The following is a 16,696-nucleotide window of genomic DNA, read 5'->3' as shown; positions in this document are numbered from 1 at the left end:
TCGCTTTTCATTAAGAAAGAGTCGGTGGGTAAAAATTAAAAATTACACAAATCAGAGTTTATCCAAAAGGTGCATGAAAAGATTATATACATAGATGTGAAAGCTCGCGATTCTCTCCGCTCACTGTACCAGTCTGGGAAGAATGTTAATTTCACCCTGGATATCCAGTTTAGGAAGCTTGACCACTATATCATTAATTGCCTGTGCAATTGCTAACTTAGTGATTTAATTTGGAAACAGACACCTAACAATAGTTTAAAACATTATCTAAAATAGACATACATGTTGTATAGTAACATAGCAATGTGCTTGAGCAGAGAGCATACAGATTGGGGTTTCCAACGTTTCCTCATGGAAGATGATTGTGGCTGCAACTAGTTATGTGTAGTTCGCAGTGAAACTTTAGATATTTTGACAATGAGGTAGAGGACTCATAAGAATGATACCAGATCTCATACAGCTATACTAAAGTGTTTCACAAGCAAAGTTTGCAAATAATCAACGACTTTATTAGTTAATAGGTAATGCTAGTATATTTCACTCAAATACAACAAGAAGGCAAAGTCATCAATTTTTGGCGCAGTGTTAAATACTCTTTATGAATATGTCAGCTAGTTAGGAGTATGTGGAATGTTTTGGCGTGCATATAACAATTTTCAGGAACACTTTTGAAAGGACTTTTGTGACTTCAATATCTCTGCATTTTTAATACCTATATTGGATTATCAGATTAGGGTACTTTTCTTTTCTTGACTAGGTTTTACTATGTACAACGTTCATCATTTACATAATGTTTCTCACGATGTGGCTGATATATTGCCGATGTGACGTTAAATATCAACTCACTCACTACATAATGTTTCATGATCCATGATTACCTACAAAGTGATAGGAGAGTACTGGAAGCTTGTTAAGTTCTGCTACGGAATGGAGGACTGCCACCAATTTCAGTCAACGTAAAAGTATATTGTTGCCATGGAAATGCGTACCAAACACTGTAATGTGGATATGTTTTGTGTCCTGGAACTTCAGCAGACCATTCTATACCAAACACAGTACAAGCATTTTATAACAAACAAACCCATCTCACTTCTGCATCAGAAGAAAGAGATAATATCGGAGATGAATGAGAAGAGACAAGAAAACATAAGTCCTTTTTTACAAGACAAGCAGTGGACGTAAAACTGATAACTGAAAAGCACATGCCTGAATCATTACATTTTGAGAAAACTAAGGGAGCAATAATGACCCTAGATGGCATTTATGATGTATGTTGAGAAAATAATCATTAAATATGTTGGTCGTTAAGCTTGCCTTTAACTGCAGTGTGACAGGTGGTGACACATCTCCTGAGCAGGTCACAGTGTAGCTATCAGGGGCAGTCTCCACACAGGATCCCTTGATAGGTTCATTTACAACTGCAGTAGAATAGACAATAGTAAAACAGACAACCAGGAATGGTTTGGGGATAATAAAGCTCATACTTGATTTAAGCAATCCAAACAGCTTTGCTTTCTGATTAGAGCAAAACAAAGTATAAACAGTGTCTTGCTCCAAATGCTCTTGACATCTGGTGCAAGTATAATAAGAGAACATAATATTGAAGTATTACCAATAATGATAATCATTATTGGGTCTTATCCCTCAGTTTAAAGGCGTGTGTGTTTTTGATGATGCCAACTCGCAAGCTGACATGATCTGTTCGATACACCCTGTCCTCTACAAATATGAGTGTGTGACTTTTGATTCGAGTCAAAGATAACGTTCTAACTGTAAATCTGGATAGATCTTTCAAATATACAACCGATTGTATATCCAAGGCATGCAGTCGTGAAATTCCTAATGCTACAGGAGATGACAACTGGCAACGGCATCATGATTTGAGTGTATGACGCAGTTGTCTTAGAAGCGTAGGCCACCGAGGATGTTCTGAAGGCAGACACAGGGAGTCTTCTAAAGAGCTGTGTACGTTGGTATTTCGAGACAGGAAATAGTCCAGATAACCATGAATTCTCAAGCGTTGTAGATGAAGATACGCCAGTACCGGAGCTGTTATAATTGTGGATAGCCACACAACCCCCGATATCCTGAACGGTCTGGAGTATGGATGAATCATCACGTGTAGATACACAGATCTGTTGTGAGCATTGAATTTCCTTGTCTTCTAATTTCTTCGCGTGGCCTTTTTTCATTACCAGCGCATACGTCTCAAAAGCTGTCCACAAAAGATGTTGGCAGAGGTCACATCGAGATCCCAGGGAACATGGCGTAACAACACATTCCAAGCAATCGCCATAGCTATCTTGTGGACACATATATTTTGAACATTATTCAAAACCTGAAGGGAAGGTCGAGATATAGCTCATGCCCTTTGACGTACCCCTATTAATGTCATATAGGACAAGCCAAAACAGGAAACTTTACAAATTTGATCGGAGAACAAGGAAACACAATGCCTTCATGTCTGCCACAGGAAACACTTACGTCAGGGGAGATAACTCCTACGGATAGTGCTTGGGAATACCGCTGAGAACAAGGACAGCACAAAACGATGGATTTTGCTATTTTCATATTTGACTAAACCTGTGGATCAGAAGCACGATATAACGCAATCAAGTGTTAAAGTGAAGTATTCATGATAATTATTTAAATTGACGAATCTTTTCATTATGTCATGCTAGAGTTTTAGTACTTGTTAAACAGATGTGGGTGTTACGTTCCATTCTACATAGAGTGCATGGCAGCTTTACAACAACGTGATAGCCTTTTGCCATGCTCCATTATATCCACTCCCTCCCACCCAGTTGTATCATGTGGGCAGAATTTCTACGCGAGATATTATAGCTGTGCTAATGAACATATCATGCTCAATTGTGAGCTTAGGTATTAGTGTTATTTGTACTACTACCTTCCATCCTTTCCTACCACATTGCTAACTGCTTAGATAAATTAATAATTTGAGCACGAATTTAAGATTTTCGTTTTAGGTACTATGTGATGTATGTTCTATTGTGTTGTCTTAGCCCACTTTCGTTGCCGAAAATAATAGACATGTAACCAAAGTTAATGCGATCAGTTTAATGTTTTCTCTGCATAAGTGAGTGAGTGAGTGAGTTATTATTTAACGTCACATCGGTAATATTTCAGCCATATCGTGACGAGAACACTTGACATTGAAATAATATATATATAAAGATCATAAAACCTGCCGACAAAGGACAGTAAAGCAACTAGAGTATCACAGATATATATGTAAAACTAGTATTTGAATCTAAAACATTTTAACCATAGGGAACAACACAATATAAAAATGGGCTATAGATCGCCACCATCTGAAGGTAGATCACCATACTAGGAGCCATGGGGACTTACATTACGTTTGCTACCTGCATGGATCCTAGCTGGATTTACACCATCCCTTCAGCCGCTGGCGATTATAGGAAAATTTAGCCAACAGTTAAAATAACAAAAATACTACGTTTAAAATGTGATAATTTATACATAACTTTGAAAGTTTTTGGACTTACGTACCCTCTCAGGAGGACAATAATGTTACGCTACTTCAACCCCCTTTGAGGGTACGGCCACTAACAATCTCAGTTACAAATTTAAATTACCAATAATAAAATATTTATCTATTTACAAATCACTTAAGAAATCTAATTCTTTTAAAAAAGCAATAATTAAATGAGAACTGACTTTATTAAAAAGATCCTTCATGGTGTTTACTTTGAAATAGATATCCCTTGTGATGGAATATTCGATGCAGTCAAGCAAGACATGCGTGACTGTGATTCTTTCATCACAAGGGATGCAAAACGGAGGATCTTCGCCTTTAAGCAAATATTCATGGGTATATCTGGTATGACCAATACGACATCGCCGCATAATGACCTCTTCAAACTTGGACTGACAACCCAAGTAGGTGTAACCAATGTAGGGTTTTATTGCATGTAATTTATTAAGACCTACTTGGGTGTCCCAATTCTTCTGCATTAGATCGCGGATGTATGTTCTAATGCTGGCTTTATAATCAGAGTATGGGATAAGAAGTGGTGTCACAGATTTGTTGAGTGCTGCCTTAGCAGCAATATCAACCAGTGTGTTCCCAGAAATGCCAACGTGGCTGGGTAACCAACAAAAGACGATGTCGCATTGGCCAGTAGCAAGTTCATTGTACATTCAAGAATTTCTAATAAAAGTGGATGTTTGCAAGAAAGAAGGCAAGAAAGAATGTCAGAAAAGATTATATATTGTTTATATTTACGGTGTGAGTTAATATATTTTAAAGCTGTTAATATAGCGTTAGCTTCCGCCGTGAAAATAGAGCTGTTATCAGGCAATCGAGATGATATTGTTCTGGACCCAATGACAGTGGCACAGGCTACAGCGCCACCATCCTTGGATCCATCTGTAAATAAGGATTTATATGTAGTATATTTATTTCCTAACTGACTAAATTCTTGTTTATACTGTAATTCATTAGTTTCTGATTTTTTAAATGTGGTCAAAGTTAGGTCAACTTGGGGCTTAACCAACTGCCAAGGAGGAGAAGAAAGAAGACGGGAAGGAGCTATATTTTCCAGCTCAATGCCGGCAGCAGAAATGAAGGGCTTAATTCTGTGCCCAAGAGGCGGAACAAGAGAAGGTTTTTTGTTGTATAAATCCTCATAGAGGGGATTGAAAACACAGTTAAATGCAGGATTAGACTCGCTAGAATATAGTTTAGTAATGTATTGTAAAGATAATTTTATACGACGTTGTGGAAGAGAAGGCTCATCTGCCTCAACATATAGACTATCAATAGGAGAGGTTCTAAAGGAGCCAAGACAAAGTCTTAGGCCTTGGTGGTGGACAGAATCAAGTAGTTTTAGGTTGCTTGTACAGGCTCCACCATATACGATGGAGCCATAATCAAGTTTCGAGCGGACCAATGATCGATATAGGTGGAGGAGGGTAGCTTGATCCCCTCCCCACTTTGAGTTGGAAACAACTTTCAACAAGTCGAGTGCCTTCAGGCATTTGGCTTTAAGTGATTTAATATGTGGCAAAAAAGTTAAATAGGAGTCGACAATTATTCCCAAGAATTTGGCCTCCTTAACAACTTTGATGGGAGTACCATTTAAAGATAGTTCTGGATCTTTATGCGGCAAATATTTTCTAAAAAAGTGTAGACAATTAGTTTTGGACTTGGAAAATTTAAAGCCGTTTTCAAGACACCATTTATTTATTTTATTAAAACACAACTGCAATTGCCGTTCAATAGTATGCATATTTTTACAACGACAAGAAATATTAAAATCATCCACAAAAAGTGATCCATTAATTGAATTGTTTAAAACCTTTGATAAACTGTTTATCTTGATACTAAACAATGTGACAGACAAAATACTGCCTTGCGGGACACCCTGATCCTGATTGTAATGGTCAGACAGGGTTGAACCCACTCGGACTTGAAATTGCCTGTCATTTAAAAAGTTGGATATAAATTGAGGCAATCCAAAGTCATGAAAATCTTTTAAAATCCCATGTTTCCATGTCGTGTTGTATGCTTTTTCTAAATCGAAGAAGATCGACACTGCATGTTGTTTATTAATTACGGCATTCTTAACAAAAGATTCTAAACGCACTAAATGATCGATAGTACTTCTGTTTTTACGGAAACCACATTGTATATCTGTTATTAAGTTATTGGTTTCCAGGTACCAAACAATTCGATTATTTATCATGCGTTCCATGGTCTTGCAAACGCAGCTCGTTATTGAAATTGGTCTATAATTGGAGGGATCAGAATGATCACGTCCAGGTTTAGGTATGGGAACAATAATAGCATCCCGCCACGACGAAGCAAAATTTCCAGATGTCCAAATGTCATCAAAAATGTGTAAGAGCGTCTCTAAACATGATTGAGGTAAGTGCTTCAGGAGTTGATAATGTATGTTATCAGCCCCTGAAGCAGTATCATGAGCCTGATCAAGAGCAGTATGTAGCTCATGTATCGAAAAGGTTTCATTGTAGTCTTCCCCATTGTCTGAATTGAAATTAAGGGATTTCTTTTCTTGCAGTTTTTGATATTTTTGGAATTCAGGTACATAATTAGATGAGGAAGAATGTTTGGCCAACGTCTAAGTTTATTAGCAATATCAGATTTATTAGTAAGTAATTCGTTCCCATCTTTCAGATGGTGAATGCTAGACTTAGAGCCCTTACCCTTGATGTTCTGGATCATATTCCACACCTTGGATAAAGGTGTGCGAGAATAAATTTTTGATATATAGTTTCGCCAAGATAGGCGTTTACTTTGCTTGAAAGTACGTCGTGCTTTGGCGTTTAAAATTTTATATTTGTCCAAATTGTGGACCATAGGATGGCGACGGAAATAGTGCTCGGATTTCTTCCGTGCCTTCCTAGCCTGTTTGCAATCATTGGTAAACCATGGTTTTCGTACATGAGGACTTGCAGAGGACTTTGGAATACACTCGTCAGCCATCATGTCGTTTAAAATATGCTGTTTGTGCCAAGGAACGGCATCCACTGACAGGGTGTTCGACAATATCTTAACTATTATGCTTTGGAATCTTGCACCTAGTAATCCCAGATAGTTGCCAGAATAATTAGAATAGACGGAAGTATACCCTACATTTCTACTTCAAGTCTAGTCTCATGATGAATACACTCCAAACAGTGTTTGTAATTCAATACTTACTTACCTGGAAAGATCACATTTGCAAAACCAGGTAAATTGTGTCCACCACTGTCTGTCACAGAAACCTGATATATTCCTGCATCTGCAGCTGTCAGTGGACCTTGTATTGCAATCTCTGCTGTACTTCCTGTTCTTGTGACTCTTCCAGTGTATACAGCACTTGGTATGAATGTACCACCAAAATATGTTGCAATGTTATAGACTATTCTGTTCGTTCCTTGTTTTGACCATTCTATAATCAATGGATCTGGAGTTGTGGGAGTGTAAGTCCAATCCAAGGTCAGTGGGTTACTCAGGCTGTTACCACACACACTGATGTTGAGTGGGACAGGAACACTCCAGCTGTACACTGAAACAATGACGAGCAGATACCCGATGAAGAGTAGGGGTGATGATAATTCTACCTCTTTTTCATCAATATATTTTATCCTGAATATTGACTGCAATATATTTGGCGCAAAAATGTGCTAAGTTACGTGATTGTCGTTTTGTGTGAAAGTGCACAGGGGAAAGGCAGAATAATAACAATGAAGAAATGGATTGAACACTCCTTTTTCTATGTCTGAGGGGAAACACTGTCTAAATAGTTTCCATCTTCACGAAACACCTGAAACACACCAGCTTCCGCCCTATCTATCATTCTACTTTGCTGGTTACTCCATCTCTTTGGCCTGCCTCTGTTACTTAATTTATTTTGAAGCGCTGCCAGGCTTTGAGTTGTGATGGAAGATCAAGATATTGTCGTATGAGGCTGGATACGTTGTCATAAATATACATTTTTTGTAAATCTATGGATGACCACCTTCCAGTTGTCCTAGTTTTTCTGCAACAGCTGCCACACGGTGTCTCGTGTCAGCAAGATCCCGTAGCCTCTTACGGCAAGCAAAGGCTTGCTGACGACCATTTCTAACCTGGATTCAGGATTCACTGGGTGAGTGAGCCTTTACTCCACTTCTAGCAATATTCCAGCAATATCACGATGGAGGAAGCCAAAATGGGCTTCACGTATTGTATCCATGTGGAATTCGTGCTTGGGCCTGCTGAGCCAGTAGGCCAGCCCCATCGAGCCGACGACAGCTAGAAGTGATCATATTTAATGTAACACATCACTCGTTCGTCCGATCTCCTACTAGCAGCCAATGCAACACATGAACTATTACAATAAACAACATTCACCAAATATCATACCACGTTGTATAGTAAGATGTACATGCACATCTGTGCATGGTTTCCGTCATGCATAACCCGATGGTGTTCAAGAAATCTCGACCGATTTCGTTACCACTATTTACACTGCCTTTCAATCACGTCATGTGAAAAAAGGAAGTCAGTGGACATTTATTCCATATAAGTGATAGGCTAACATGTATAAAGTGATGTTTTAAGCACCTTGGAACTTCTTAAAAAGAGAACCCGTTAAAAAGGTGGACGGATTTCAGGCCGTGTGTAAAATGTATAACATATGTAGGCATTTCAAACGGCTTGTGATCTGTCTCGCATCGGAGAACTTTTAAACGGCAAAATAAATGAAGTAGAATGGTTCTGTTCAATGCTACAACACAAGGAAAAAATAAACTACAACTATAATAAATGATCACAGCCGTACTGTTATATGAAGTAACATAGCACAATTTCAGGCAGTTGCCTAATTCGACGAATGAATCCGTTAATATCCACGTACAGGGACAGTAATACGTACGTGTATTGATCTGCCAAGGCACTTTACGACAACAAATGGGTGTATCCAGGGTGCGTTAGAATGGGTGAGATATATGTACTAACTCCTTCTTTATTTACAATGAAGAGCGACCTTTCATTGTCGATTCTAGCACCGTTATCAAGCATGTGATTCACAGGGTGGTGTGGGGATCCATCCCTGTTGTATACAACACTGCCCTGGATATGAAGTAAGATAAGAAACTATTAAGATGGTCATAAATAAGATAAGAGACTATTAAGACGGTAATAAATAGGTTAAGAGACTCATAAGTCGATAATAAATAAGATAAGATAAGATACTAATAAGTCGATAATAAATAAGATAAGATAAGATACTAACAAGTCGATAATAGACTTTAAACATTTCTGTACAAAACGAAATTACGTGGTCTAAACATATAGTTATATATAAGATTCATGAGAGGCATTTAGAAGTTGGTGAATATACAAGACGAGTATGTTGATCCTGATTGGCGATGGAGATTAACCCCAGAGATTAATAAAGATCAAGGCATATACCTCCCTAGTGCCTGGAACATCTCTAAAGTCGAACCACACCCACCTCTATTGTCACTTAATTAGCTGTATATCACACTGCTGTGTTCACATCTCCTTATACTCATTCTTTGTGTCAACTGGCTTTATCTTATCTCATTATCATTGTATTTATAACTTCTTTTCATCTGGCCTCATTAATATGATCGTATAAACATGTACATCTCTGGCTTCCTGTAAATCTAATTGTCACTTCATTAGCTGTATATCACTCTGATGTATCCACATCTCTATATTCTCATTGTTTGTGTCAACTGGCTTTACCTTATCTCAGTTACCATTGTTTTTATAACTGCTTTTGATCGGCCCTTTGTGATTGATTGTATATACATATCTAGCTTCCTGTAAATCTGGTGTATATAGTTTGTTTTCTACATCTGTCTTAAATCACCTGAAGAAGGGGCAAGAAGTAGCCCAGAAACGTTGTGATATACAATAAACAAAAAGTTGCGATCCATATACTCGGCGTATATAGCTATATATACTAACCTAATTTTCAGAGGGCGCCTGATATCACAAAACTGAAACTTCCCTTCGGAATCCAAAATAATAAAATGATTCTGTGTTCATGATGTTCCGGTATTTATATAGTTTTATTCAACTGCATAGTTGGGACAGAAGAGGAATGCCCTTTTTGTCAAATCTAAAAGTAAGATTAAACTCACCCCCTTACTTCCATGCAACATAGGGGCGGTGGGGTAGCCTAGTGGTTAAAGCGTTGGCTCGTCACGCCGAAGACCCGGGTTCGAATCCACACATGGGTACAATGTGTGAAGCCCATTTCTGGTGTCCCCCGCCGTGATGTTGCTGGAATATTGCTAAAAGCGGCGTAAAACCAAACTCAGTCAGTCAGTCAGCCATGCGACATAACCAAATACCATAGAGACATCCGGATGTTTAATCTGGATCACTGATTTTGTCAGCTTAAAGATGAGCTTGACTACGTAACGAACATCGCACCATGGGACAAAAAACGCTGTCACGATAAGTGCTCACTTACAAAGTCATCAGCAGCTGTATGGTTTCCTTTCGGCGCATGTTCAATCAACACGTTATCAAGGAAGCTCTAAACGTTGGAACAATGTACTGAGTTATAACAGATTGCTCGGAATGCATTCATTATTAGACCTATATCCTACCTCACAACGAGCCATACGTGTCGTTAGGATGTGCCACTAACCGTAGGGATATTAACAGGATGTTTATCAGGATCCTTCAGGTGTGTTTGGCTGGCAAGTACTGGTGCAGGACCGTGGGGATAGTAAACGGGCATTTGATCGGAAAGGGGATCCACGGGCCAGGGATAGAGTTGAATGTTACTTTCTCAAACACAACTAACCCTGGACATGAAAGAGATCTGTGCAGTGAGATCAAGCCATCAGTCGAAGCCAGTTATTACCAGCGCCACAGTAAGCCGTTAAATGCACATGTGCCACGATTTGAGCATCTCGACTATAAGTACTTTTGCCAAACTAACCCCGTTCATGATATTACACGTCGACCGCTTAAAGGTTAGTCAGTGTTAGCAGGGCATACCAAACTGTTTACGGACTTACCTTGACAAACGGAGCCTTTTAAACACACAGCGGCCAGCATGACAGTCACTGCAGCCAGGTATGTACATCTCTTATCCATTATATACAGGAAATGGACTCTTTATACGTATCTAAACAACTCACACAACCTTCCAGGGCCGATGTGGCTTATCAGAAAGATCACGCCATACTAAAGGGACATAATTCAAATTGTTATAAGAACACTGTTATGTGTTGAGGTTACACAACACTAAATGTTATCCCATAGACCTCTTTAGTAACCTTATATTTTTCTTAAATTCATCCAGCTGTCAACAGTCATTCCATGTTCACAAGGGTACAGTCTGGCCTTTAAACCACAATACAAACACAAATGTTTACGCACGCTACTCGCTCAGGAAGCGTGTGATTCTGATTTAGTGTTGTACAACCTTGATGCTCCCGTAAAAGATCGAAATGACAGCATCTTCAATGACCTAAGGGGATCTTATGATTTCTCTTATGTATGCGATCTGATTGGCTTTGTTAAGTGTCACAAACGACCTGCAGACCTGTCAGGTAGTACCGCTGGTATATTAAAAAAAGTTAGTTGCAGGTAGCCTGATATTAATTACGAAGTAGTGAGGCAATACTAGATTGCTTAAATGAATCAGATGTTAACGGAATATACACATAAGCTTACAGTATACGTTGAAAGAACAAACAAAGGTATATTGCACACAAGCAATTTAATTTTAAGCTGTTTTTTTAAAAAGTGGTTGGAAACGGCCATCAAACATTGTATCCCAGAACAGAAGCGAATCCTTTACTTACTATTCTACACTGGCAACGATTACTGGGTTAACGAATTACGACATGAAATGTGTGTTATCTGTGTGGAGTCCTTGATTTGTGTCACCAAGATTCACATTCATGGCAACAGTTCGCACGTCAACTAAATATTCGAATGGTAGAACGGCAGACCAGGCTGTCCAGTCAGCTTCAGAGGAGAAAGATTTCAAATTATCTGCTTAGTGGCTTACTCCTGCGAGTATAAACCGTTTAATATCGAAGTTTATATGCTATTTTTTAAAATTTACTTTTTGTACCATGGCATGTCATGTTGAGGAGAGCCCGTTGCTATAAAGATTTATATACGTTTGAGCACGTGACAGGTGTTAACAAACACTAACACGGAATAACCGACGGTATATTTGGACACAGGAGCAATGCCAGAGACATTGTTCACCCCGTTATGGGACTTAGATAAATATCAAGGCATAGATCAGAGAACAATTTCAAGTTGCAAAGCACATGGAATTGGTCTTCTCAACTGTTTGCATATGAATAAGGGGTCTCCTTCATTCAGGATTCATGCCGGAAGCTGAAGTCCCCATGACCCCCTATAAAATGGCCCAGCTTTCGTTGCTGGTTGTCCATAGCCCGTGTTTAATATCCTTACAAAACCTTATCACGTGTCATTACAATGAATGATTAGTGCACATGATCATTTTCCGGATGGAAGAGAAGCATAAATATTTCTTGCTTCCAACCGCGGTATAGATTTGGTCGTGACAATAGTGCACCATCTTGTCATCTGGACATTTCATCTTGTTGATTAGTTGTGTGATTCCAAGATATCACCCTGTCACAATATCACAACAGTGGAAATATGGAAGCCTGATGGGAAATCAATAGTTATATCAGCCTTAATAGATTTGGTATTACTTTGCTCATACGTTTCTTCAGTACTGTTTCTTCTATGTCTTTGTTGCAGTAAAGATCTATACAAGACGCAAATATTGTGGATCCCTGTCACCGACCTTATCGTGAAATACGCACACACAGGCCACCGACTCACCTGTGTTCAGAAATACTACATGAGCGACAAAACGCGTGTCCATGACGCTAGATGACAGGTCGGAGATGCTGTACAACTCTGAAGCTGGTTATGCAAGAGGTGATTCCAGCTGATGTCTGTCAGTATTGCTTGGTAGCAGTTGGACAACTGATAAATCTAGTAACCTTCATATAGTCTGATCCTGACAGCTATGTATAGCTACTTATATAGGGTTATACTGCAAACTGTGTTCATCCGTTTAAATAGCAAAGGACACACGTAACAGTGACGGAAACAAACTCGTCTGAAAAAGGTGACAAGACCGGCATCGTCGCCTTTTGCTCCCAATTGGCGTCTGGAAAGATGATTGTTCCACACTTCAATGGGACCATAATGAGTGGGTGATCTGTAGCACATTTCATCTGCGTTCAATAAGACTAAGGTCTCATGGCAACAGAATGAGGCTGTTCGATAATTCCCAATAGTTGAAGTCTTATTATATTGCATCAGTGCACACAGAGAATGTCGTCACTATGGGGTTCACCTGTCATCATGTAGAACAGGAAGATCGCTTCTGTGACCTCTACTGATCCCTCTCCAAATCACGACGGAGTCCCGTCCTTAGCGGTTGTGGCATTATTGAAAGATCGGATTTCTATTGCGGTAGTTCTATTTATGGAACCATGTTTCCACATAATCACCAAACGGATGTGTGAAAATATTTTTTCTTACAATGTGATACATTTAACGTTAAATATTCTACAAAGAAGAGATCTAAAACGGCATGATACAAAATACACAAATAGAAATAGAGTATTATACAAATGATTTGACGTTCACTTGATTGTTTTGGTTTCTAAAAGTAAATGTGCATGTATCAATGATACTGATCTTGCAAACACAAATAATGAAAAGTTGAGAAAACCAAAGAAGATGTGTTACTGCAAAGCAAAGGAATGTAATACGTTAAACGTGTTTCGTAATCAGCACCTGGCTCTAATATCATGATGTTTGCTGGTGCTTCGTTAAGTGTGTCAGTGCTCGGGACCTGAAAAGTACAAAATTAAAGGTAACCACACACAGATGTGATATGAACTGTAATATCACAGGTATCATAAAGCACGTTACATTTTAACAGGAGGCTGAGCACATGTTTAGGATTACGCCGATAACAATTCCCGAACACTGTTGATCCATGGCGATGACACAAGATTCCAGTCAGCAAGATTGTTCCTTGTGTTGGTTACCTTGAGAATGTGCCCCAGTGTTCTGGTATGGCGGGGCACTGATGGACTCATATGTCACAGGTGTAGTCTCGGTCATGCCTTCATAGGTACTTGTATCTCCTGCAGCATTCTCTGAAGATGATATTCATTACATATTTCATTAATAAACTCTAACCTTTCCCATGAAATTCAAATTCAAAAGGACCAACATCTGCACCTAACTTTTGTATTCTGATCTGAAGCAAATACATATGACAAGATTGTAATTATTTTGCTACTGAAACGAATGATGCTAATGATAATATCAACACAATGAACAACCCAACACCAGTACACACCTAATGATGAATATCCTCTGTTGTCCATTTCCACAGGTTCGGGATTCCTGTTAAAAACACACTAAAAACAATGCCTGCTGCAACAGTATTACAAAGATGGACCCTGGCAGAACATTATAGTTGTAAGTTCCTAAAACGATTTATCAGGGAATATGTGAATTTGTTATCTCTTTACCATATTTAATAATTTCGTTACATTGTTATACATGTATTCAACATTGAAATATACATCCTTGCCGATCCACTTCCTGGAAAACAAAAAATAGCCAGATGGGATGGTATTTAGTGTATAGCACACACCCTTCGTGGAAACAAGTCGCATCAATCGAAAATAAAATTTAAAAAAAAGAAGAGATAAATACAGAAGTATGACACACAAAATGAATGTAGGTACGTAATAATCGCAACATGTAACATGTATTTTGGTTAGTGAAACTAAATCCTGTTTTGTGAATACAAATTGCAAATGTATCGTAAAATAGAAATCCTAATGATATGATATTTCTTTCAAGCATATCACTCAAAAGTATGGAAAAGCAATTGGAGACTATATCGGTTGACCTTGAATAGCTTGCATCCTTATACAACTCAAATGTAACCACATACCTTTAATATTTCTGCACCTGTATCCGTTTCTGTAGAGTACCGTGAGTACAATTCCCACAATGAGCAAGGTGATGAGTATCCCGCCTACCACCGCTCCTGCTGTTACTCCAGTACTAGTAGATGGAGTTTCGAGTTTTTGTTTGTGGATCTACAACATAACATAAACATCATAACAGACGATTACTTATCGCATGTCACTGTATCAGGTGAAAAGGTGCCAGTGACCAGTAGACTTGTGTCCAATCACGCAGAAAATACGTATAAAACGTGGAACGCTGACTTTTAGTTCTATTCAGACTGATATTGCCAACCCAGACACACATGTTTACACTCAGAATGCAGTATTCTTACACGGTGCACACAACAAGATATGCGATACTCTGGTAGTACTTACACAGAAACAAGAGCAGTTACCTGTTTCAGGGGTTCAAAAATCCCATCACCCGACGCCCCGGACAAGTCAGTTTTCATTTCGGGCAATCAAATAATGGTATCTTACTTGTCGGTGGGCTACTACATAATTTCCACTTATGGTTTCAAATTGCAAAAAACTTTGATTCAGTTTCATATCTGCTCAAAATGTAGCTACTAAATTTCGCAATGATAATAAAGCAGAGTTATCTTTCTTTGCTATCTATCACTTTTCAATAAAAAGTCCAGTAAACATTAACATCAAATACCATGTTGATTTCTTCTTTCATAACTACATCATCATGATTATGTCATAAAATCAGGGCAAGTGGAAAATTAGTCAGGACAAGTTACTTTCTTGAAGTCACTTGCCCTGTGGCAAGTGGCTTTTTAAAAATAATTAGAACCCCTGTCTGTTCAATAAAGTCCACTGCAGATTTAATAAAAAAAAGACATCCCAATAGTGCTATTAAAAAGTCAAAATAAATCCTTTAAAGAAATGTTTGGTACTGGGGATGATGAGTTAGCAATATGATTTAACTGACACTTGAAACAATGTATGGTTGTCCTTGAGTGACACATACCCCCAGCAGTTTCAGATGCTGCAAAGACATATCCCCATAGTCATTTTTAGCAAGTAGTCGGAATGTGTAAATCTCTCCAGATATAAGGCCTGTTACGTCCACCACCATCCTCTCGCCTTTATCATCATTCGAATTGTACACAGTCCACTTTCTTGTACCAGATTGAAGATACTCAATCAGAAACGTCTGAGGGTGTCCACCATTGAACCCAGGCAGCCACGACCACCACACCGACGACATTGTTGCACTGCCCAGAGCTCTAAACTGTGAAGGTATCTGAGGTGGTCCTTACAACAAATTAATACGAACGTTTTCATGTTGGAATGTTCAAGTGCCATAAAAATGGAAGTAATGATCAATCATCAAACAAATATAGTTGTGAACTGGGGCTGTTTTTATGACAGGGTTTATGCATTTGTCTCTATGTCGACTGTAATACAGCCTTATCGTGACTAAAACAACTCGCAGTGAGTGAGTATGGTTTTACGCTTTTAACAATATTTCAGCAATATCATAGCAGGAGAAACCTAAAATTAACTTCCCATATTGCATTCATGTAGGGAATCCAGCCCAGACGTTCGGCGTGACGAGCGAACGTTTTAATCAGTAGGCTGCCCCAGTCCTGAACTAGAAAGCAACAGTTAAAGGTCACAAGCAACGTAAAACACAACTTTGCAGATTCTGATACCTTTTGTTATGGACTTACCGAAACAAATCATCAAAAATGCAAATTCAACTTATAAAGTTGAAAATTAACGCGATGAAAAAAACCGCACGAAATCGGAGTTCAAACGATTCACTAATTTTCCCCCAGCGCTTGGTGGAAAAGTGGTTTCAACAGCTGGGCTGCGCTTATAGCACATGCGCAGTGAAATAAGTTCGCGCAGCTTGGAAGCGAGCTTTTTATATGTTATGACAGTAGATTACCGATTTAACTGTTTATATAATTTCATTTGTCTATTTCACCACACGTTCTTCTTACCGAGTAACTTTCTCAGTTCGATCCTTAAAAGCAATGTCATTATTTTGCGTTGACAGAATTTCTAACTGTCATATAGATATTTCGTTGTCACAGACAAAACTCAATGTCTGTTTTTTTTAAAGCTATGTCTCTGTCCTTAAGATCTGTGATGTCACAGTATTACGCTGATGTGTCATTCAAGATTCTAAATTATTGATTGTACTAGTGTTTTCATA

The 16,696-nt window shown here is 38.6% G+C and overlaps 5 protein-coding genes across 7 annotated transcripts in view; all 5 read right to left on the bottom strand.

The window, feature by feature from the left end:
• Window positions 1–10,884, bottom strand: part of LOC124264776 — a 32,624-nt gene extending 21,740 nt beyond the window's left edge. For all 3 annotated transcript variants that reach the window (XM_046699569.1, XM_046699567.1, XM_046699568.1), the window contains exons 1-3: window positions 10,537–10,884; window positions 6,711–7,055; window positions 1,315–1,418 (exon numbers count right to left, since the gene is read on the bottom strand). In XM_046699569.1, coding sequence (XP_046555525.1) covers window positions 1,315–1,418; window positions 6,711–7,055; window positions 10,537–10,615 — 528 coding nt within the window. In that variant the 5' untranslated portion in view covers window positions 10,616–10,884. The remainder of the gene's footprint in view (window positions 1–1,314; window positions 1,419–6,710; window positions 7,056–10,536) is intronic.
• The window catches only part of LOC124264775 (leucine-rich repeat, immunoglobulin-like domain and transmembrane domain-containing protein 3), a 180,144-nt gene that overhangs the window by 85,105 nt on the left and 78,343 nt on the right, over window positions 1–16,696 (bottom strand). The window lies entirely within an intron of this gene.
• The window catches only part of LOC124264774 (Down syndrome cell adhesion molecule-like protein 1 homolog), a 137,993-nt gene that overhangs the window by 54,978 nt on the left and 66,319 nt on the right, over window positions 1–16,696 (bottom strand). The window lies entirely within an intron of this gene.
• The window catches only part of LOC124264773 (hemicentin-2-like), a 255,580-nt gene that overhangs the window by 196,263 nt on the left and 42,621 nt on the right, over window positions 1–16,696 (bottom strand). The window lies entirely within an intron of this gene.
• On the bottom strand, window positions 13,678–15,770 carry LOC124264780. Its single transcript, XM_046699576.1, has 4 exons — window positions 15,500–15,770; window positions 14,505–14,652; window positions 13,899–13,945; window positions 13,678–13,692 (listed from the first exon to the last, which is right to left on the bottom strand). Exons 1-3 carry the CDS (start codon window positions 15,737–15,739, stop codon window positions 13,899–13,901), a joined length of 435 nt encoding a protein of 144 aa, XP_046555532.1. The 5' UTR covers window positions 15,740–15,770; the 3' UTR covers window positions 13,678–13,692.

This window comes from Haliotis rubra, unplaced genomic scaffold (assembly GCF_003918875.1).
Source record: "Haliotis rubra isolate DU_JTF1 unplaced genomic scaffold, ASM391887v1 Scf941, whole genome shotgun sequence".
Classification (NCBI taxonomy): Eukaryota; Metazoa; Mollusca; class Gastropoda; order Lepetellida; family Haliotidae; genus Haliotis; species Haliotis rubra.
The sequence above is the reverse complement of the archived record's forward strand: the minus strand, read 5'-3'. Positions and strand labels throughout refer to the sequence as shown.

What these genes read in the sequence shown, in the direction of transcription:
- LOC124264780 (XM_046699576.1), bottom strand. Translation starts at nt 15,739, where the DNA reads ATGTCGTCGGTGTGGTGGTCGTGGCTGCCTGGGTTCAATGGTGGACAC. An exon ending in AGCATCTGAAACTGCTGGGG is followed by an intron (nt 14,653 to 15,499) that starts GTATGTGTCACT and finishes GTTATGTTGTAG; the next exon opens with ATCCACAAACAAAAACTCGA. An exon ending in CAGGTGCAGAAATATTAAAG is followed by an intron (nt 13,946 to 14,504) that starts GTATGTGGTTAC and finishes TGTTTTTAACAG; the next exon opens with GAATCCCGAACCTGTGGAAA.